This window comes from Argopecten irradians, chromosome 14 (genome assembly GCF_041381155.1).
Source record: "Argopecten irradians isolate NY chromosome 14, Ai_NY, whole genome shotgun sequence".
Lineage (NCBI taxonomy): Eukaryota > Metazoa > Mollusca > Bivalvia > Pectinida > Pectinidae > Argopecten > Argopecten irradians.
The window spans coordinates 1006308-1029383 of NC_091147.1; the positions used below are offsets into that span (position 1 = coordinate 1006308).

At 37.9% G+C, this 23076-nt stretch overlaps 3 protein-coding genes and 1 non-coding gene across 6 annotated transcripts in view; 1 reads left to right on the forward strand and 3 right to left on the reverse strand.

The window, feature by feature from the left end:
• The window catches only part of LOC138306846 (inactive ubiquitin carboxyl-terminal hydrolase MINDY-4B-like), a 60484-nt gene extending 50938 nt beyond the window's left edge, over positions 1 to 9546 (forward strand). For all 3 annotated transcript variants that reach the window (XM_069247345.1, XM_069247346.1, XM_069247347.1), the window contains 2 exons: positions 5477 to 5573; positions 5788 to 9546. In XM_069247345.1, coding sequence (XP_069103446.1) covers positions 5477 to 5573; positions 5788 to 5836 — 146 coding nt within the window. In that variant the 3' untranslated portion in view covers positions 5837 to 9546. The remainder of the gene's footprint in view (positions 1 to 5476; positions 5574 to 5787) is intronic.
• Positions 9547 to 9878: 332 nt separating this feature from the next.
• LOC138306847 (adenosine receptor A3-like) lies at positions 9879 to 11773 on the reverse strand. Its single transcript, XM_069247348.1, has one exon. The coding sequence runs from the start codon at positions 11215 to 11217 to the stop codon at positions 10147 to 10149; it is 1071 nt and encodes a 356-aa protein (XP_069103449.1). The 5' UTR covers positions 11218 to 11773; the 3' UTR covers positions 9879 to 10146.
• A 2598-nt stretch (positions 11774 to 14371) lies between these two features.
• The window catches only part of LOC138308343 (uncharacterized), a 93304-nt gene continuing 84599 nt past the window's right edge, over positions 14372 to 23076 (reverse strand). Inside the window, exons 3-8 of the mRNA XM_069249336.1 lie at positions 21457 to 21701; positions 18355 to 18549; positions 17262 to 17632; positions 16642 to 16754; positions 16057 to 16146; positions 14372 to 15853 (exon numbers count right to left, since the gene is read on the reverse strand). Coding sequence (XP_069105437.1) covers positions 14409 to 15853; positions 16057 to 16146; positions 16642 to 16754; positions 17262 to 17632; positions 18355 to 18549; positions 21457 to 21459 — 2217 coding nt within the window. The 5' untranslated portion in view covers positions 21460 to 21701 and the 3' untranslated portion in view covers positions 14372 to 14408. The remainder of the gene's footprint in view (positions 15854 to 16056; positions 16147 to 16641; positions 16755 to 17261; positions 17633 to 18354; positions 18550 to 21456; positions 21702 to 23076) is intronic.
• Positions 17815 to 17888, reverse strand: Trnan-guu (transfer RNA asparagine (anticodon GUU)). The gene has a single exon. It is a non-coding gene; the product is annotated as a tRNA-Asn (tRNA).

Sequence of the window (23076 nt, forward strand, 5' to 3'; positions counted from 1 at the left end):
ACCTCTCACTACACAGACTTAGCCTCCCACAGACCCTGTATATTAGACATTGGTAAGTACAATGTATCACACAGAACCACCTCTCACTACACAGACTTAGCCTCCCACAGACCCTGTATATTAGACATTGGTATAAGTATAATGTATCACACAGAACCACCTCTCACTACACACAGACTTAGCCTCCCACAGACCCTGTATATTAGACATTGGTAAGTACAATGTATCACACAGAACCACCTCTCACTACACAGACTTAGCCTCCCACAGACCCTGTATATTAGACATTGGTAAGTACAATGTATCACACAGAACCACTTCTCACTACACAGACTTAGCCTCCCACAGATCAGAACCACCTCTCACTACACAGACTTAGCCTCCCACAGACCCTGTATATTAGACATTGGTAAGTACAATGTATCACACAGAACCACTTCTCACTACACAGACTTAGCCTCCCACAGACCCTGTATATTAGACATTGGTAAGTACAATGTATCACACAGAACCACTTCTCACTACACAGACTTAGCCTCCCACAGACCCTGTATATTAGACGTTGGTAAGTACAATGTATCACACAGAACCACTTCTCACTACACAGACTTAGCCTCCCACAGACCCTGTATATTAGACGTTGGTAAGTACAATGTATCACACAGAACCACTTCTCACTACACAGACTTAGCCTCCCACAGACCCTGTATATTAGACGTTGGTAAGTACAATGTATCACACAGAACCACTTCTCACTACACAGACTTAGCCACTCACAGACCCTGTATATTAGACATTGGTAAGTACAATGTATCACACAGAGCCACTTCTCACTACACAGACTTAGCCACTCACAGACCCTGTATATTAGACATTGGTAAGTACAATGTATCACACAGAACCACTTCTCCACACTTACTACACAGACTTAGCCTCCCACAGACCCTTATAAATTAGTACAATGTTATTAGACATTGGTAAGTACAATGTATCACACAGAACCACTTCTCACTACACAGACTTAGCCTCCCACAGACCCTGTATATTAGACATTGGTAAGTACAATGTATCACACAGAACCACTTCTCACTACACAGACTTAGCCTCCCACAGACCCTGTATATTAGACATTGGTAAGTACAATGTATCACACAGAACCACTTCTCACTACACAGACTTAGCCTCCCACAGACCCTGTATATTAGACATTGGTAAGTACAATGTATCACACAGAACCACTTCTCACTACACAGACTTAGCCTCCCACAGACCCTGTATATTAGACATTGGTAAGTACAATGTATCACACAAAAACCACTTCTCACTACACAGACTTAGCCTCCCACAGACCCTGTATATTAGACATTGGTAAGTACAATGTATCACACAGAACCACTTCTCACTACACAGACTTAGCCTCCCACAGACCCTGTATATTAGACATTGGTAAGTACAATGTATCACACAGAACCACCTCTAACTACACAAACTTAGCCTCCCACAGACCCTGTATATTAGACGTTGGTAAGTACAATGTATCACACAGAACCACTTCTCACTACACAGACTTAGCCTCCCACAGACCCTGTATATTAGACGTTGGTAAGTACAATGTATCACACAGAACCACTTCTCACTACACAGACTTAGCCTCCCACAGACCCTGTATATTAGACATTGGTAAGTACAATGTATCACACAGAACCACTTCTCACTACACAGACTTAGCCTCCCACAGACCCTGTATATTAGACATTGGTAAGTACAATGTATCACACAGAACCACCTCTCACTACACAGACTTAGCCTCCCACAGACCCTGTATATTAGACATTGGTAAGTACAATGTATCACACAGAACCACTTCTCACTACACAGACTTAGCCTCCCACAGACCCTGTATATTAGACATTGGTAAGTACAATGTATCACACAGAACCACCTCTCACTACACAGACTTAGCCTCCCACAGACCCTGTATATTAGACATTGGTAAGTACAATGTATCACACAGAACCACTTCTCACTACACAGACTTAGCCACTCACAGACCCTGTATATTAGACATTGGTAAGTACAATGTATCACACAGAACCACTTCTCACTACACAGACTTAGCCTCCCACAGACCCTGTATATTAGACATTGGTAAGTACAATGTATCACACAGAACCACTTCTCACTACACAGACTTAGCCTCCCACAGACCCTGTATATTAGACATTGGTAAGTACAATGTATCACACAGAACCACCTCTCACTACACAGACTTAGCCTCCCACAGACCCTGTATATTTAGACATTGGTCATTACCTTGATTAGAGTTGTATCACACATCCCCCTCTCACTACACAGACTTAGCTCCCACAGACCTGATTGAGAGTTGGCTTGTTGATTCCCTGGGTGCCCTTTGGTTTCATTACCTTGATTGAGAGTTGGCTTGCTGCATTCCCTGGGTGTTCTGTTGGTTTCATTACCTTGATTGAGAGTTGGCTTGCTGCATTCCCTGGGTATTCTGTTGGTTTCATTACCTTCTTGATTGAGAGTTGGCTTGCTGCATTCCCTGGGTGTTCTGTTGGTTTCATTACCTTGATTGAGAGTTGGCTTGCTGCATTCCCTGGGTATTCTGTTGGTTTCATTACCTTTTGATTGAGAGTTGGCTTACTGCATTCCCTGGGTGTTCTGTTGGTTTCATTACCTTGATTGAGAGTTGGCTTGCTGCATTCCCTGGGTATTCTGTTGGTTTCATTACCTTGATTGAGAGTTGGCTTGCTGCATTCCCTGGGTGTTCTGTTGGTTTCATTACCTTGATTGAGAGTTGGCTTGCTGCATTCCCTGGGTGTTCTGTTGGTTTCATTACCTTGATTGAGAGTTGGCTTGCTGCATTCCCTGGGTGTTCTGTTGGTTTCATTACCTTGATTGAGAGTTGGCTTGTTGCATTCCCTGGGTGTTCTGTTGGTTTCATTACCTTGATTGAGAGTTGGCTTGCTGCATTCCCTGGGTGTTCTGTTGGTTTCATTACCTTGATTGAGAGTTGGCTTGCTGCATTCCCTGGGTGTTCTGTTGGTTTCATTACCTTGATTGAGAGTTGGCTTGCTGCATTCCCTGGGTGTTCTGTTGGTTTCATTACCTTGATTGAGAGTTGGCTTGCTGCATTCCCTGGGTATTCTGTTGGTTTCATTACCTTCTTGATTGAGAGTTGGCTTGCTGCATTCCCTGGGTGTTCTGTTGGTTTCATTACCTTGATTGAGAGTTGGCTTGCTGCATTCCCTGGGTGTTCTGTTGGTTTCATTACCTTGATTGAGAGTTGGCTTGCTGCATTCCCTGGGTGTTCTGTTGGTTTCATTACCTTGATTGAGAGTTGGCTTGCTGCATTCCCTGGGTGTTCTGTTGGTTTCATTACCTTGATTGAGAGTTGGCTTGCTGCATTCCCTGGGTGTTCTGTTGGTTTCATTACCTTGATTGAGAGTTGGCTTGCTGCATTCCCTGGGTGTTCTGTTGGTTTCATTACCTTGATTGAGAGTTGGCTTGCTGCATTCCCTGGGTGTTCTGTTGGTTTCATTACCTTGATTGAGAGTTGGCTTGTTGCATTCCCTGGGTGTTCTGTTGGTTTCATTACCTTGATTGAGAGTTGGCTTGCTGCATTCCCTGGGTGTTCTGTTGGTTTCATTACCTTGATTGAGGGTTGGCTTGCTGCATTCCCTGGTGTTCTGTTGTTTCATTCCTTGATTGAGAGTTGGCTTTTATTCCTAGTGTTCTGTTGGTTTCATTACCTGATTGAGAGTTGGCTTGTTGGATTCCTTGGGTGTTCTGTTGGTTTCATTACCTTGATTGAGAGTTGGCTTGTTGGATTCCTAGGGTGTTCTGTTGGTTTCATTACCTTGATTGAGAGTTGGCTTGTTGGATTCCTTGGGTGTTCTGTTGGTTTCATTACCTTGATTGAGAGTTGGCTTGTTGGATTCCCCGGGTATTCTGTTGGTTTCATTACCTTGATTGAGAGTTGGCTTGTAGGATTCCTTGGGTATTCTGTTGGTTTCATTACCTTGATTGAGAGTTGGCTTGTTGGATTCCTAGGGTGTTCTGTTGGTTTCATTACCTTGATTGAGAGTTGGCTTGTTGGATTCCTTGGGTGTTCTGTTGGTTTCATTACCTTGATTGAGAGTTGGCTTGCTGCATTCCCTGGGTGTTCTGTTGGTTTCATTACCTTGATTGAGAGTTGGCTTGCTGCATTCCCTGGGTGTTCTGTTGGTTTCATTACCTTGATTGAGAGTTGGCTTGTTGGATTCCTTGGGTGTTCTGTTGGTTTCACTTGTTGGATTCCTAGGGTGTTCTGTTGGTTTCATTACCTTGATTGAGAGTTGGCTTGTTGGATTCCCTGGGTGTTCTGTTGGTTTCATTACCTTGATTGAGAGTTGGCTTGCTGCATTCCCTGGGTATTCTGTTGGTTTCATTACCTTGATTGAGAGTTGGCTTGTTTCATTTCCTGAGTGTTTTGTTGGTTTCATTACCCTGACTAAGGGTTGGCTTGTTTCATTCCCTGAGTGTTCTGTTGGTTTCATTACCCTGATTGAAGGTTGGCTTGTTTCATTCCCTGAGTGTTCTGTTGGTTTCATTACCTTGACTGAGGGTTGGCTTGTTTCATTCCCTGGGTGTTCTGTTGGTTTCATTACCCTGACTAAGGGTTGGCTTGCTTCATTCCCTGAGTGTTCTGTTGGTTTCATTACCCTGACTAAGGGTTGGCTTGTTTCATTCCCTGAGTGTTCTGTTGGTTTCATTACCCTGACTAAGGGTTGGCTTGTTTCATTCCCTGAGTGTTCTGTTGGTTTCATTACCCTGACTAAGGGTTGGCTTGTTTCATTCCCTGAGTGTTCTGTTGGTTTCATTACCCTGACTAAGGGTTGGCTTGTTTCATTCCCTGAGTGTTCTGTTGGTTTCATTACCCTGACTAAGGGTTGGCTTGCTTCATTCCCTGAGTGTTTTGTTGGTTTCATTACCCTGACTAAGGGTTGGCTTGCTGCATTCCCTGAATGCCCCATTGGTTCCATTACCCTGACTGACGGTTGACTTGTCGCATTCCCTGAATATTCTGTTGGTTTTATTACCTTAATGAGTGTTGGCTTGTTTGATTTCCTGGGTGTACTGTTGGTTTAATTTCCTTAATTGTAGGTTTGCTTATTGCATTCCCTTGAGGTTCTGTTGGTTTCATTACCTTGATTGAGGTTTGGCTTGTTGCATTCCCTGTATCAATATTTTTGCGTAAAACACTATTAGAATTTGTCTTGTTACCTTGACTGAGATGAAAAACTTTGTCAGAAATATTGAACTTATTGCCCTTAAAAATATTGACATCCATATTAGGATTATCAGACATCTGTGTATTCACCATTTGTTCATGAGCTTAGTAATAATTATTTTATCTCAAAAGTACATTCATGCATAAAATTAGCATTTGATGTCTCCAACGTGGTCTTTACAGAAACTAGACATGGTCGGACAGTGAAAGGTCAAACTCTTCTATCGAGGCGGAAGGAAGATGATAAGATCCCGTCACTAGAGCATGTTATAATGTCAAAGTGAGTATCATTAGGACAAACATTGTGTATTGATATTTTGTAATGGACACCATTTTACAGATATGCATTTTGTTTTCTTTTCTTTCGCCAAATCATTTTACGCGACCAAAACAAAATCCCAGAAATGTATTTGTGAGAATTACTAGCTATAACGTATGCCTATGTCATAGTTTGTTCTTCACTCTTCTCTAAGTGTCCATGTTCCAATCTACAGGTGGTACGGTGCAGCCATTAGATGGCAAGGATGTGATCCCTTCTTTTGACCCGTCTCCGTACACCGGAAGTCATCCGGGGAAGCCGTTGTGACATACTTAAACCATCATCATCATACTGATTCCGTCAGATTAAATCAGACCCATTGTAAAACGAGTCCTCATCAAATGTCAAGGATGCAATCCTTTTTGGACGCGTTTTCGTGATCTCAAATGTGAGAAATAACAAATTATTTCAACCAATCAAACATCATGGAATACCTGCATTTAGTTCGTATTAGCCACATATTCCATCGTTAAAAACAATAGCTTTGTACTAGATTTGTATTGACTTATACGTTAAAAGGAATATTTGAATCTATGACTATTGTATTGCATACTCTGTTTAGGTTCTAAAGCGTACACCAAGTGGTATTAGGGCTAATTGTCGGGACCAATTATTTATTTTTGTTATATACATATTTAACTGGTCGCATAACAGCCTTTTATATTGTAGTATCAAGAGTAATCGTGATGTTCTAGCGTATGGCATATCAAAATACTGAAAAAAGGACGAACAGTGAACATACAAGGTCTAGACTGCAGACACCATGTCAATTGTTTTATTTATACTGCAGCTGAAGTACATGTAATGTTAATGCCTTTTCCTTTATAACGTTTTGGCCTCATGGCCTTCCGGAGGCACATGGAATCAAAGCCCAGCTAAGTAAAATATATATTGTAGGCCTACTGATTGCCATGAATCCGTCATTTCTTCCTCTAGGGAACGCTTGTTTGAAAATGTTATTTGTGTTTGTTCGGTTTTATAGTAGATAATCCCGACTTAAATCATCCGGTCCTATCGATGTAGTAATCATTATACATGTACCACGTTTTATTTTAGACGTATAAATATTGCATATCTGTTATCAAATAACTTCTTATCACTGGTGTTTTACATTGAAATTCAAATTTGACCTGGAAACCGAATTTGTGATAGTTCTTAAAATAATGTTCTCATAATCTCTTATCTAGATTTTCAGGGAATCCAAGAAAGAAATAGCGTGTACTAAGCCAGACTTGAAGGCAATAATAATGCTTAAAAATAACATCGTCAAAATGTCTACAATTAGTCTAATGTTTCCGCTGTGAAGTGCAGTACAAGCGTCCCACTAACCACGATGATGTAGCACTTCTACAGATATAGCATTAGATGACCCATAACTATCAAACGTTTTATCCATGATTGCTGTTGTCGTCATGAGAATTTTATCGTGATACGAGTATTTAGATAAGGCCACTTCTAGCTGTTCCTGCTACAGGTATCAGTATGACCATTAGCATGGGCGTTTTATCTCTGTAGGTAAACTATTTAAGCATCATTTTTATCGTTTGGGTGTATCAAGCCATAGACAAAACATACATGGACATTCTTCATAGGGATGAAAAAGAAAAGAATGTCCGTCCGGTTTTTGTTTTGTTTTTTTTTTTAATTTTTGGTCTACGATTTCAAAGGTGTTGCGTTATTCTTTTGTGTCTGGAAACCCTCCTGCTAGTTATCGATACTTGTTGTTTGCAATATAATGCGTGTATTGTGGCATTAAATGTGCATGACGTAAATAAACTGCACATATACATGTACTTCATAAATCGATAAATCAATCAAATTATTTTAAACTATTTCATCTTCTAGTCATTAGAGAGCGACATTAATACGTAACAAGCATGTTTGTATGGCATATTATCAAAATCATTTTGTTCATGTACTCCTTGTTTTATGATAGAGATATTTATCTTTTGTTTAATTTTTATGTTTGTATGGCATATTATCAAAATCATTTTGTTCATGTACTCCTTGTTTTATGAAAGAGATATTTTTCTTTCATACCTACATGTAAGCATGTTTGTATGGCATATTATCAAAATCATTTTGTTCATGTACTCCTTGTTTTATGATAGAGATATTTATCTTTTGTTTAATTTTTATGTTTATTTTCTGATTCTATTGTAAATATAGATTTATAATCAGATAATGGATTGATTTTGTAACTGACCTTGACCTGTCTGACGGAGCCACGTTTAATCTGTTGATGATAACTGTAGGATACGAACGTTGCCTTATTTACCAACAGATCGATCTCTTCTACATCCCTGAATGAATATGGCCAATATTAATTATTGATCTGTTAGTGATATTAATACAGCAGGTGCCTTTCTGGGAAGCATAAGTTTCAGAAACTTTTAGACATATACTTTAATGAATATTTTGAAATATTTTGGATTTCATGATGTTTGCCTTATTTCTTAAACTGCTAAAAATCAATAGTTTGTAAGAATCTTTTTTTTTTACTAAAATTGTTTTCATTATTTTTGTTAGAATTTGAATATCGTTATATTTACCCCAGTGTGTTAATTTTATCAAAATATTTGCTTGGTGATATGTAAAGTTTTTTTATTCTCAACATACTTGGTTATATATCAGTTTGAGGGCCTTGAATATCTTTATATTCTAAGTATTCGTTACGTGGATAAACTGCTGGTCAGTACACTAGTTAATTAGGGTATGGCCGGTTATTTTTGTGGATTATAAGTCTCTTTCCTTTGTTGATGTGAAGGGTATGAATAACCTACCCGAGGCTTGCCAAGGATTTTCCAACATTTTGTGATCCCGAGGGTAGAATATCCCTATCCTTAATATCCACGTATGAAAGAGAATTTAATTCGATTTTCTGATTGACCAATTCTTTTTCTTCATGCCTCTATGAAGAAAGCATCCTCCAATGACGTGAAAACCCGACCTTATCTTTATGTCACATAGGACTTCGACGTTTCGTATTGATTTGGGAAAAATCTCTTTAAAAATCAACAGTATCGTTTGTTTAAATTCATGAAATAATCTTAAAATTGATTATAATCATTGATGTCATTATTATGTTTCAATTTCATGGGGTTATGAAATAAATTATGTTTGGAAACTTTTGTGGATTTTTGCGGATTGCAGCTGAACACAATTTGCAAACAAAATTTCTTTCATGCCCCGATGCAATTAAAGCACAATGACATGAATGCTTAATTAAGATACAATTTTTAAGGTTTTTTCATTAGAATGTAGATATATTTCTTTATTTAATATTTCTATTCTATTATTTCATTTGGATCTAAAGTTTGTTTTCCGTTCAAAAGTGACACTGGTTTTGTTATTTGACCAATTGTTTGGAAACAATAGTTACCTCTTTCTAGCTGATTAGAATGATTTTGTTACCTTGTTCTTTTAAGCTGATAATATAATATCTTTTGTCAGTTTATTTCAGTTATACATGCGACATGTTATCCCTTGCATAGCTTCGTGTAATATTTTATATGTGTGAATTGTTGACCTTTCTCTACATCATAAGTAATATATACTGTTACAATTAACGTTCACATTACTGTTACATGTTTCGATTCACATTTTTATCAGCCTTATTTCTGTTGGTTTTTATTCTTAATTTTATTTTCTTGTTTAGTTTTATTTTTTATTAAGAACGTGACACTGTTTTAAAGTTAATGCATTCACCTTGAATGCATTATTACATTTAATTAGATTTTGAGTCTACTTTGTAAGACAAACAAAATCTGTTTAAGCAAACCATGTAACCGTTCATCAACATTATAGTGCAATGTTTATTATTGCTAGCAGTGTGCCTTCTCTGAAACTGTTGGAAATGTTTATCAAACTTTGTGTGATATTAGGGGACGCTCTGTGTGCAAAGTGTTTTATTTATATAAAAAATGATTTTGCATATCGGTGTTTGTTGTTTATAACTACGTGTATGCCGCTAAACCATCCCCAATATAAGCGAGGTTGATACTTATCCGCGGAGAAAAAAAAGTTGGCGAAATTACTCTAATCGCGAAAGTAAAGTTGTAGTTAGTTACTGAGAACAGAAATCATTGACGTCATTAAATATACCACAGAATTAATGATACAACAAAGAAAGTTGTAGTTACAGTATGTAGTTACTCAGAACTGAAATCATTGACGTCATTAAATATAACACGGAATTAGTGATACAACAAAAACAGCTAATATGCAGGTATGGTGTCATTTTAATGCAACATCGTTGACATCATTTTCAATATGCACAGTTTAATATACACAAATTGGTCGTAAGGGTTAGGGGGAAACGCCAAGCATAGAAACAACATGCTATATTTAAACGAAAAGGAATCGTACATGCAAAAGAAAAAAAAAACATTAATCTATTATATCTATTATTGGTTTTGTAAACTCGTTGATACAGACAGATCACACGAACATACATAAGTCCTGGACGATGTCCTGCCTTATGGTCAGTCATAACCAACAAGGCGGTCTGTCGTAGTCCGTACACATCCCAATGCTATGGAGAGTTACCGACCCGCCGGCCAAACAGTTCTCTGACTTTGTCTCTGAAATCCTTCGTACCAAGCGCATATATCAGTGGGTTCAAGAAAGAGTTTGTGAATCCTAACAATAGAAGATGTGTTCCTACAATATCCTTCAGGAAGCAGGTTGTGTAGCCGGATATGACGTGTGTAATGGTCGTGATCAGAAACGGAAGCCACGTCACAATCACACAACCAAACACCGCCAACAAGGTTTTCAGAGACTTGAAATTTCTTGGAGAAAATCTCAAAATTCTATGATTCCTCCTATCCAAGTGTAGATTTTCAATGGCTTCTATTCTCTTTATGTGCCGCCTGGCATATTTATAGATCAATCCATACATTGTAAATGTTACTATTATCGGTAACAATACACAGGAAGAAAACAGGAATATTATGTAGTCTGAAGGCAGGACGTAAAGGAAGGAACAGTAGTTATGGTAAACTTTGACCTTCCATCCTATGAGGGGTGCGAACCCGGCCAGCAGTGACACGAGCCATGACAGAAGGATCACCACGCTTACCTTACACGCCGTCACCAGTGTTCTGTACGTCAGCGAGTACGTGATGGCGATGAACCGCTCGACGGCGATACACATCAGACAGATGAGAGAGGAGACGCAGCACGCGACAGTGAAGCCTATCCTCACCAAACACAGGTCCAGCGTCTCCTCCTTGGCGCGGGTCAGCATGGTACCTATACTGACCACCCCTACGGTCAGATCAGCCAGACCGAGGTTAGCGATGAGGAGGTAGGCTGGGGTATGGAAGATCTTGTTAGCCGCGATCATACACAGTACTCCGGAATTACAGCCGAGGATCAGGATGGTGATTGGGACGAGTAGAATCTGCTTCGTCTGTTCGTGGACGTTTTCTGGTAACGGAAAACACTTGTTTGTCTGTGTAACGTCTAGGACACTGTCCAGTGGTGGACGAGGGAGACTCGAGTTTAATCCACCGTCACATATACATGCTACCGGAACCTTCTCGACAGGACTCGACTTTATGATCTCTAGCCACACCATTTCTATCTTATGCACGGCCATTTTATCGTATTTAGATGAACTCCTCCTAGAGTTGGTGTTGTAGTGTTAACACAATTTTGAAATTAATCCTGACGCCAACTTTATATTCACAATCGTATCATGTCTGAAGCAAACTGTTCTTCGTTTGCCAAACTTCTATCAGAATACTACTTCTGTTTCCGTCCTTTAATGGTGGATACTTAACTTTGACATATAAAAGCTTTAACTTCTGCATTATCTCCTAATAAACGGTTATCTGTCGACATGATGTTAAGAGGCAGCAGTGATTGAATTAATCGGCGAGCAATATCTTCTCCGCAAAGTGCACCTTCCACAATGTCATGGTAACACTACTTCTTTACAGTTCTCTTATACATTGTGAAAGTTATCTTCCCCTTTCTGTAGTGAAAAGCCTATGTCTTTTATATAAAGTTACAGATTTTTAACTTTTCTGTCCACCTGGTGATGTATCTGTCCATATGTTGTATTCCCTAGATCTGGTCATACCTCACGTCCACACGGCCGTCTGTGATGGCCGGAGAGAGAGCCACTAAAGATATTCAGTCCCTGATAACAACCGGACACTCACGGAATATCCCTGAAGTCGAGTGGCTGATAAATGGCAACATTTCCAAGCCGCAGACACAAAATCAATACCCATTATAATGACAAAGATTTTATCAATATTTATAGCTACCGGATTGTTTATCAGGTATGAAAGATATTGCACGTGAACATCCACGTGAAAAATAATATTTCATAACATTATAAATCGGCCAAATAACTCTATGTTAATGTCAATTTTTAAACACAACGAGAATTTTAAAAGAAATGTATAAAATGTATTTTCGTGGACCAAATTTTTGCGATTTGATCTAAAAACGAGAAAATCATGTTAAAGTGTTCCACCAAATAAGCTATACTATCACTAACACTAATACAATGGACATGGACCAGTTATGGACTTCAAAGGTAGATCATTGAGCTATTTCTCATTATTACGTGGATCAAATTTTCTCGATCCTAGCAATGTGCCTGGAAATCGGGAAAATATCATCTCCACGAAATTAACCGGCTACATTCAAAATAATTTCGTTAAAGGAACTGATAAGTAATTAAAAGGATAATTTAATTCCTTGATGTTCGGTCCATAGATTGATAGACCATATTACTGACCATGCATTCTTCAATCCTTGAAATGTCCTGTAGTTTTGTTGGTATCAATGTAATCGTGTTATTAATTGGAGTTAACATACCTTTGTTTCGCGAGTAATGATATTTCTTTTGCAGAAGAGGTTGGTCCGCTTAAACGATTTGTATGCTTCATTTGCACAAAGTCCTTAGAATTTTGCCTACCTTGTTGTACTCCCTTGACACCGCTTGACTTTTGACCTCCTTTGACACCGCTTGACTTTTGACCTTCTCCCTTGGCACCGCTTGACTTTTGACCTTCTCCCTTGGCACCGCTTGACTTTTGACCTTCTCCCTTGGCACCGCTTGACTTTTGACCTTCTCCCTCGACACCGCTTGACTTTTGACCTCCGTCGACACCGCTTGACTTTTGACCTCTCCCTTGGCACCGCTTGACTTTTGACCTTCTCCCTTGGCACCGCTTGACTTTTGACCTTCTCCCTTGGCACCGCTTGACGTTTGACCTTCTCCCTTGGCACCGCTTGACTTTTGACCTTCTCCCTCGACACCGCTTGACTTTTGACCTCCCTCGACACCGCTTCACTTTTGACCTTCTCCCTTGGCACCGCTTGACTTTTGACCTTCTCCCTCGACACCGCTTCACTTTTGACCTTCTCCCTCAACGCCGCTTCACTTTTGACCTTCTCCCTCGACACCACTTCACTTTTGACATTTTCCCTTAACACCGCTTCACTTTTGACCTTCAGTTGCGCCTCGTCCCTGTGAAGACAGATTTGGGTTTTGTTCGCTGGCTGGGACACGCCATTTTCTATAAGCGCTCAGCATTAAGGGGGTGGGACGACTGGTTAGAACTAATAGAACGGACTTTTATTTGACCTGTTAGACTTGATAGAAGTATTAACACTCATTATTTTTACTTTGACCTTGGGATGCAAATATAATCACTCTATAGGAAGCGTAAGCCCCGTTATACACTAATCTTATTAACTCTTAATTGTTTTTGTTGAGAACAATAAGTTCAACCACTCTATTCAGGTCAAAACGTTCCGGCTTGTGGTAAAATACTCAACAGTTTTACCAGTGTTATAAAATCAATCTTCTTGATTTTCTTGCATTTCAAAATAACTCAGGACTCAATGCTAACTCTTTTGTAAAATTTATTCATCCGAACTCAAGTGACCGTTAAAGCCCATGTGCCTCTTGTATGGAACGAGTCAAAGAAGTTTTATTTTTTGCGAGCCTTGACGAGGAGATGAGTTTCATAAAATCTCATATGACATAAACACAAATAAGATTCCTTTTAACATATAACCACAAGAATTTCGAATAGTCTCAATGTTAAATGTGTTGCGTTAATTTATCGGATACCAACATTTTGCCCTGCTGTCCTCGAAAATCCTGACGCAGTCATTTTTTCCTGGCGTCACTTTATTGTATTTGTCATGAAGACAATAATTTTTAAGCAAATGGAACAGGTCATATTACACTCGTAAGATATGCTGAGAATATTAGCTGTTCGAAACCATCGGATATCAGACGGATTATGTAATAAAGTGAGAAACGAAACATAAGGAAAAGTTACACTCCCAACTGGTGACCGATCGAAACACCAGATACATCGGCTTGTGAGGTACTATAAGGTGTTGTTGTGTATGGATATATGGGTGCAATTAGATTACATATTGTACGGTCTAAGGGATATAATTATAACCCTTTCTGTTTATGGGTTATTCCCCTTTGCTGAACCTTTATATTTTAAGAGTATAATGATAGATTTGGAAATGAAAAGACGCGTCGTCGTTTATCTGACGAAGATGTAGAAAGTTTCCCCAATACAGTATTGTCAACCTCTCAATCACGAAACAGTGTCTATCGTTGCAGGACATCTTTCATGGTCTAGAAGTAGCACTGAAATGGTATCAATATTATACTTAAATAAAAAAAAGAGGCCCAGTCAATAGTTTCATCACAAGTACTCGTGCTGTTTTCAATGATAACAAGACTCGATTTTTTATATCACAATTTTATTAGACATAACAAATAACAAAACTAATTCACAGCTAAAACATCACACGATATTGTTGAGTAATATTTACACCGGAAGTAGAATCAGATAACTCTATTTTTACTGTGTCTGTAACATGCGCAGTAGCACCTGCAACATGGAGAGTGCAGCAGTCACACTGCTGGTTACCATGGCATGTGACGTCACTGGTATAACTGTCATCACCTTCTACGCGCATGTGCAGTTTAGTTGTGTCCGACACACACCGGTATCTGATGATGGCCTCGTACCCCTGGTTGGGACGTGGGTCTGGAGGATTTATACTAAAATTTAATATTTTTGGAATTACATTTACACCCTCTAACACGACAGGTTGTGTCACGTGGGCAGCACTGTTGTTAAATCTATACACAGGGGAGCGGACGACATGTCCGTCCGGAAATACAACTCGGAATATCACAAAAGTTTCCTCACTCACGTGGAATGCTTCCTGCTCGGTAAAGGAGTCTAGACATTGACTTGAGTCAGCTATTAGCGCTGCGTTATCACAGTATGATTTTAAAGCAATGTATCCACGCTCACACGTGTCTATGGCACTCTGTCTGACGGCCTCACTAACATTCTGTCGGCCTGTCCCACCAAAAAGTGAACTACAACTTTCTGTTATATTAGAAGACAACACTCTTTTATTTTTGTGACACACTTTGAGTGATGCTTTTCGGAAGTGATTACACATGCGCACAGGGTGTGTGTCTCCATGTGTTAATATGTTGTCTGTATTTTGTTTGGCGGGAAACTTCACATAGAAACTGCCGGGATAGTAGTCTGCGATTGCCTTGTATTCCAACACCGGCATCATATCACCTTCACTCTGTCTCACTAAAACGCTTGCAAAGACTGTAGACGATAAATCTCCCTCGCCACAACGTTTGACATTAATGGGAACTTTTGTAAAAGTTTTTTTCCACCTGGAGTGATTTTCATCCACTCCTAAAACTTTAAAACTGGCCGACAAAAAATCATTTCCTTTTGGAGGCTCCGCAGTGTTCTGCGATGATTTTTCAATAAATGTGTCGAAAGATTTTCTTTTGATAGACAGAATGGTTATATCTTTTTTCCTTCTTTTTCTTTTTTTCTTTGTCTCATTATTTTTATTTTCTTCACGGGAACCGCACGTGTTGATGATAGTGGAATGACTTTTGTTTGGTTTATTGGTTTCTGGTGACGTCACAAGAATATTACAAGAGTTAATCCAGTGAATTCTGCCTCCGTCAATTCCGGTCACGCTTATGTCCTTAATATGTCTCCCTTTTTTAACACCGATCACAATTTCATTCCCACCTGCATCACGTGACTTTATTTCTGTCACGATTCGGGTAACTCCGTCATCCCGACGTTTGCCGATGATTAAATGTCGGTACAGATCTAGAGAATCAAATCTTGCTAGTCTAGGATCCATCCTTCCTGTATAGAGTTTGAAATCTGGCTTCAATTCGTTTTCTGAAAACAAAAAGAAAAAAATGTAAATCCGGAATCTTTAAAATGGCGTAATGATCAAAATTATTTAGAAATGTTAGTGCATATTGGTGATTTATTTTCATTCCATATTTATTTTTTTAATTAATGTTTCGCACACTAACGTTAATTAGATAATTTGTCAGAGTTACTTCCCTTCGTCCAACGATTTGTATAGAAAAACTTACCGCAGTTAGTCTCATTGTCAAAGTTACCTCGACAGGTACAAAGATTGCCTGGACCACAAAATCCGTTACCATGGCAACAGAATGGGCATCCTATAATACAAAACAATATGTATAGGTCTTCAAAAATAATTCGTATAGTAAAAAACAAGGGAGTGTGGAAAAGGTAATTAATGTGACTAAAGTTCAATAGTTTCTGAAAAACCGAAATTCATGACCGTTTTATAAAGTTTGAACTTTTTTTTCTTTTATATAATTCTATTATGTTTAGGTATAAGTTGTGAAGCAGTTCAATACGGGGGTTTGAGATACAAAAACGACATTGTCGGTACGGTTAGTCGCACTTTCGGTAACATGCTACGTCACTTAATCACGAGAATATATGACATCAAGATCAGACGTAATCGTACGTAAGTAACGTCGTTTTACGTAACTCGATACCGACGAGTTGATTCTCAATGAATTATTAAAATCCGTCCGTGTAAAATGAATCCCACCCCACCCCCTCGACCAAAGATGTCTATTTACCGTCAGTATGTCCTCCTCAAGCCCCACCCCTCTCAGCCCCAGATGTGTATATTTAATTACCGTCTGTAGTGTTGGATGTGGAACACCAGATATCGGCCGGCCAGTTCTCCTTAGGTGGAACAGAGATGTTTCCTTCCGGTACAAAAATACTCATGTTGGAAAATGTGCTGTTTCTGTAGGAAAATACAACATTTTTTTAATGACTTTTCACTTATACTCTAATTAACGTATTGATTTACATTTAATTCATTGGTTTTGTCTCCGGATGCGTTTTAGATGTAAGGTTTTACATTACAATTCGAGAGATTCGTACTGTGGACATGTGAAAACAATTTAATGTTAATCACAATGAAATTACTTGGAAGGCGAGTTTGACCAGAAATATTATCACACAGTCATTTGCAGTAAAAAACAAACAATCAGACTTATAAAAACATATAAACAAACAAATAGATAAAAAGATAAATAACACTTCATAGAATCAATTTTAGACAAAAGCTGTAGTGATGTGATGTGCCCTATCCTCACCATTACCCAATCTTGATACTCCAGGGGATATTATCACTAAAGTTATATCCACAGCGTCAGTGATAGTAACCCCTGGAGTATCAAGGAAGGCCATAAAGATAAAAAATATTCTATAATTGTGATTCACTGAATAAATAGGTAGTATGACTTACCTGGGATAGTATATAGTCACGTGACATTTAGTGCCTCCCGACACAATATGAGGATCCATACAGGAAACTAGGGCTCCGGACACTACTATCCCCAGTAATAAACCCACACGGTGGTCAAGCGTGCTGCCCAGAACAGCCAACGTTAAACAAAACACATTAACCGACACCAATCCGGCCCCGTTTAGGGGTACAACGTTTAACGTTTTCGGTATAGGAGATTCCATAGGGTTAATCCGAATCTCTAGTTTCCCGGAAGTCAGTGAAGCTTCGATTTGTATTTTCGGTTCAGAAGAGTCCACGTAACTGTTACGATAAGCCAAGACGTACAACACAAAGTTTTCATTAGGGGACTCGATCCAAGTGACATCTCCCTTAAATGATAAAAATCAAAATGTTAAAAGAGATTCATAATACATCATATATATATATAATCAGTAGTAGATGAAATATGACAACATAATTTTTTTGTAATTGTAAATATATAATAACATAATATTAATGAATTCTTAATTAACAGTAATAAAAGAAAAAAAAAATAATTGAAAAAAATGACCGTCCCCGGGTGGGCTTGAACCACCAACCTTTCGGTTAACAGCCGAACGCGCTAACCGATTGCGCCACGGAGACTTGTATATCAAATGCGACGAATTTGTAGTATAATAACACGGCAAACTCGCTGTGGGCTACAGTGTTAAATAGCCTACCATATAAGGTAAATTGCTATTAAAATTTTATTTGAATTACAAGGTATTAGAAATATACATCATAACATAGGTTTATGGTAATATTTTTGGGCTCATTTGTAGTACGCGTATCTCGGACAGTGTGAAATCACGCCATATATACTGGAGTTATTAAATCCAACCTAAATACAGCTAGACTTACACAAGTCCCAAGTTTTATCATATCTTTTATCTGGGACTTTTACTGTGACCAATTAATGAGTAAAACAATGCTTATTGATAAGCCGTCTAAGGGAGTGATTTTCATAATAAAACAAATGTAAATAACAATTGATTTGTATATACCAGAAACATAAATACACATTTTTATCAAGTTATATATATATATATGCCAAGTTTATTGAACTTACCGGGAATGCTGATTTTATGTCCACATCTATAGCCTCGGTGATGTTTGACGGTGGGACGTCAAGGTATTCCTCGTGGAAAAATGCGTATTGAGGTATATCCCCTACCCTCGGGAATAATGTGCCGACCTCCGGGGTCGCGTCCCATGCTCCAGTAGTACAAACTAAACTAGCCAGAAGTAATATCCAAACCATCATCTGAAATATAAATAACTAGTAAATACAACGAAGGTGGTTAATATGAATACTTATTGATCTAATTAACTACGTTAACGAATGTGAGTCTTACATATGTACCTGTAAGGTTGTTAAAACGAATGTGAGTCTTACATATGTACCTGTAAGGTTGTTAAAACGAATGTGAGTCTTACATATGTACCTGTAAGGTTGTTAAAACGAATGTGAGTCTTACATGAAGGTTGCATGTACTGTACGTTAAAACGTTCTAACCAAAATAAAACATTTTCTCCAATGATGTGAATACAAACAGATTTTTACGGTAGAAAATCAATTAAGAAAATCGTTAAATGAATAATGACATGTGGACTTAAATGATTGGTTTCCATTTGCACGTGTAATTTACATGCAGGTGGGAGCCCGACTCTCCACTGGGGCGTGAACGTAAAATGTTACTTAAAATAATAGTCACGTGGTCGATACTTCAAGCAGCTATTATTTCCATTAACCATTTAAATGGACCAAAATAACATGACAAAAAGTATTATTTTTTCAATTGTCTAAACAATTATTTCAACTTGTTTTTACCACCATAAATCAGAGACGAGAGCCGGAAATTGGCTGCGGTGCCATGTATATAACACCTGCACAGTGGAAAAAAATAAAGTTGTGCGATCTTATGTTTTAGTGTTAACGTTGATACTATACGGACACGTGTTGTTTCTATATCGGACATCTGTTTTCATGTCGTGGGAATGGTTCTTACACCCTTTTTTTTAACTTCTTACTTCGAAATCCCAGAATTATTTCTTCTTTGTTTGTCAGAGCATTACTCCAATCTTCACTTGATATTAATCCACGCGTTGTAGCATTTCCACAAGTTTGAAAACGAGCACAGCAGTCGTTAATTACACGTCAGAATAAAAACTATGATCCTAAGATAAGTACCATCTGAAGATATACTTTAGTTCTTAGTATGATATATCATGATGACGTCATATGCAAATTTTTCATTGTAGAATATTTTTGACAGCGAATAACAACTTCAAACGAGTATTGGGCTATAATAATAAATAGTGTTCCTTGTCCGTCATTGCTCGCGGTGATGTAACTTCACACGCATCCTAATTTTATAACTGTTAAATATCAATCCGCCAGATCAACACATAAAGAAATTAAAAAGTGATTATGTAATAAGATTCTATCTCTAACTTACTTCAAAGTAACTCCTATACATGTTTCCTGTTTTATGACTAGTTTCACAAAGTCTCGCCGTTTTTGATGTCCGACTTTCCTGCAGAGCCGGATTAACAATGTCAATACTTTGTAGCATTAATAAGATTTATGATGTGTTAGGTAGGGACAAATCACCTATATATAACTGGTCAGGTGAGAGGTCACAATGCCCTGCAGGGACCTTCATATAGCCAGTGGGGGTCAAAGGTTAACACGTAAGGTGACACGCGCCACATGTAAACATATAATGACACAATATTGGACAAGATCATTTATTTATGTTGTGTGTTAGGCGAGTGATACTCTCTGAACAATAGGTGATACTTTTAACGAGTGGACGTTTTACACGAGTCATGTTTACTCTTAGTGTTCAGCCAGTTACGTGAGTAAACAGAGTTGTTTGTTGTCAATAAAAGTCAAGATGTTTAACATCAATATTAGTGCTGTAACAATCAGCATACACACTCCTCTATTGTGCATGGCACTTGAGAAAATATTTAAAATTTAAACAAGAGTCGAAAAGTTTTAAATATCCTGAAGGAAGATCGATATTCCTTTGTTTCGTTTTGTTGAACATTGAAGCTGACACATGCTATTTATTCAGTTGTTCATGTTACATAATGCATTTGACAGTCAACATTTAAATAAATATCTTCCCAATGCTGTTCTACCATGGTGAAGTAGATGTATTTCATTGAAACTGATTAGAAAGAAATGATTAGAAACTGCATGGATACGAATATCGGGGAATTATTTGGTGTGATCACCGATTAATCTGTATAATTATGTGTTTTACAGTGGATTTGGTGATCACCGATCGCGATTGACCGTAACGATCGATACCATATCGAGTATATATCATTATGGATTGAGCATCCATATATATATATCGATTCATGATATATAAATAGACATTATAACTGCCCTGTTAGATACTCAGATAATAAATCAATCAATCAATAATCGATTATGACCTTATATAGATTATTGATGTGGTAATTTAAGTGTACTGGTTAGATCTCCTTATATGGGCCTGTCAAACTGACCTAAATACACTTGTCAATTTCACCATGGTGTAGATTTTCACGGTACACAGAATATTAAAAATATATCACAATCTTAATAGATATACTCTAAATTACAATCTGTAGCTATCGAATATCTCGAATTTTTCATGTTACATATTTCTAAAATATAATCAATTGAAACTGTACATGTACACTCACAATTTGAATTTCGATGAGGAATCCCGGAATTAAATTTTTGTCCACTTGTTTTTTATGCAGATATAAATGGACGTCATTATGATTATTTATAGAAATCCTAAAAAAAATCAGTGCTTTCTATGAGGGTTCTTATCTTTTTGGCATAAATTATAATACGGTAGAATGCGTGCTCTGAAATGTTAGCTCCTCTCAGCATATAGTACATACTTTTTTCTTGCCAATATCACAGGAGTTTGACGTTCTGATAATAATGTATAGTAAAAATGCTATACATTTTACAGGTATATGTATCTAACGTCAAATTGCTGTGTGCTAATAACATATCTATTCTCGTATCTACAAATTATGTTATTGTTTTTTCATTTAAATACAGAAAAAAATCACTTACAGAAGATTTGAAATACACGTACACTTCTACATTAATATTAATTAATTCTACAAAGAGATAAATGTAAAACAGACTTACCATACTACCAGACGTAGTCTTATATCCGTGAAATCATCAAGTCCATGAGTAATGAAGACACCTGTGTCCACAAACAACACACTACTGTAGTTAAAACAAATCTATTTTAAAACAAACTGTCTCTTAACAAATTAAATCGCCCTTCTGTGCACGAACGTGTAGACATGTATCGGAGTAAAGGACAGACTGGTTCGCGCATTCCGGGTCCGCCCCTTGTCCCTTTAATCAAATAGGCCCGAAGGTCCCTGAAATAACACAAAAACTGCCTGTTAGAATTAAAGGAATTTCTAGAGATTTATGGCAGATGACTCTGGACTCGGTGACAATAGCACCCTCGGTGTTAATTGCATCACGTGCGAATTTATGTCCCTATTTGGGACTTTCATGTTAGAGCCGGTGTTGCTTTAGGGCTGACCTTGCGTCCTTTGTCTGTTAGCTTTATGACAGAAGTGTAAACGCGGCTTTTAACACTACACAAAATACATGGTGAAATTAGAAATTAGAGAATTATCGTTGATATCCCGTGTCAAAGGGTATTTTGTTTGTGAATGTTGACACCTCCCTGTTTGGGTGTACTCTAGTATAATCCGCGAAAACGTGACTTTGACATCTCCGTTACAAAATAAAAATATGGAATTGAGGTTATTATAATAGTGTATGGGAGTAGGGCCTGGGATTGATAAGGACTTTATGAGGCTTGTTCTGTGTAGAGTTTATGGTCTATGACCAGTCTACTCCAACAGGCAGCTGATTTTGTCTGATTTCCCTTCGGCTAATTAGTAGCGTTAGCTGATAAAAAAACATCAATTCTAAATTCTTTTTGAAATTAAGTATTTACAGAAAAGTTCTAAAACTACACTCCTTGCAAAAGACGGAATACTTTTATCTCGAAACCAGACGAGTTTTATAGCGATTCTCAATTTTTCCCTTTCGTCATTAAAAAGCAATTAAACGATTCTACAGATTCGATAACGATTGCCACTTTCATTTTGGTTTGCAATCGATAAATCCTGTAACTAAAGGAAATGATGCTGTGTTGTTTAATGGTGGCGTGTGCGCTCATTGGATATGACAGAACACTAGTTGTAATATTTTAAAGACATGTACGTAGCGCCTTGTGTGTATTATTTAATATATTGAGATATTGTACACGACATGCGATAACACAAAGCATGACAGCCTACATCTATATATCGTAATTATAAACGAAAACGGACATGTTAAACGTGACGTCATCGTAACTTTGGAGAAACAGAAACTTAGAGATATCATACACTAACAGGTTTTATAGAACTTTAACATCCCCGATATAGTGATAGTGGGCATTGACACTTGTGTTACAGTGCCTGTGACATAATGAGCCGGACTTAGATTCATTTTTATTGTAATAAGATTGTTCAGTTTTTGAAATATTATTTGCTAAAGAAAGTAATCAAGTGCAGATCAAAGATTTCAATATAATATTATACTGTTAACTCCGAACTCTGTAGGATAATCGATAGTTAACAAGTATGTGTCTGAAAGTTATCCCAAAGGCAAAGTGATTACTGATATAATACGGTACCTGATAATTGATAAGGTGTTAGAAATCATTAGCAGTATTACTTATACATGTACTCA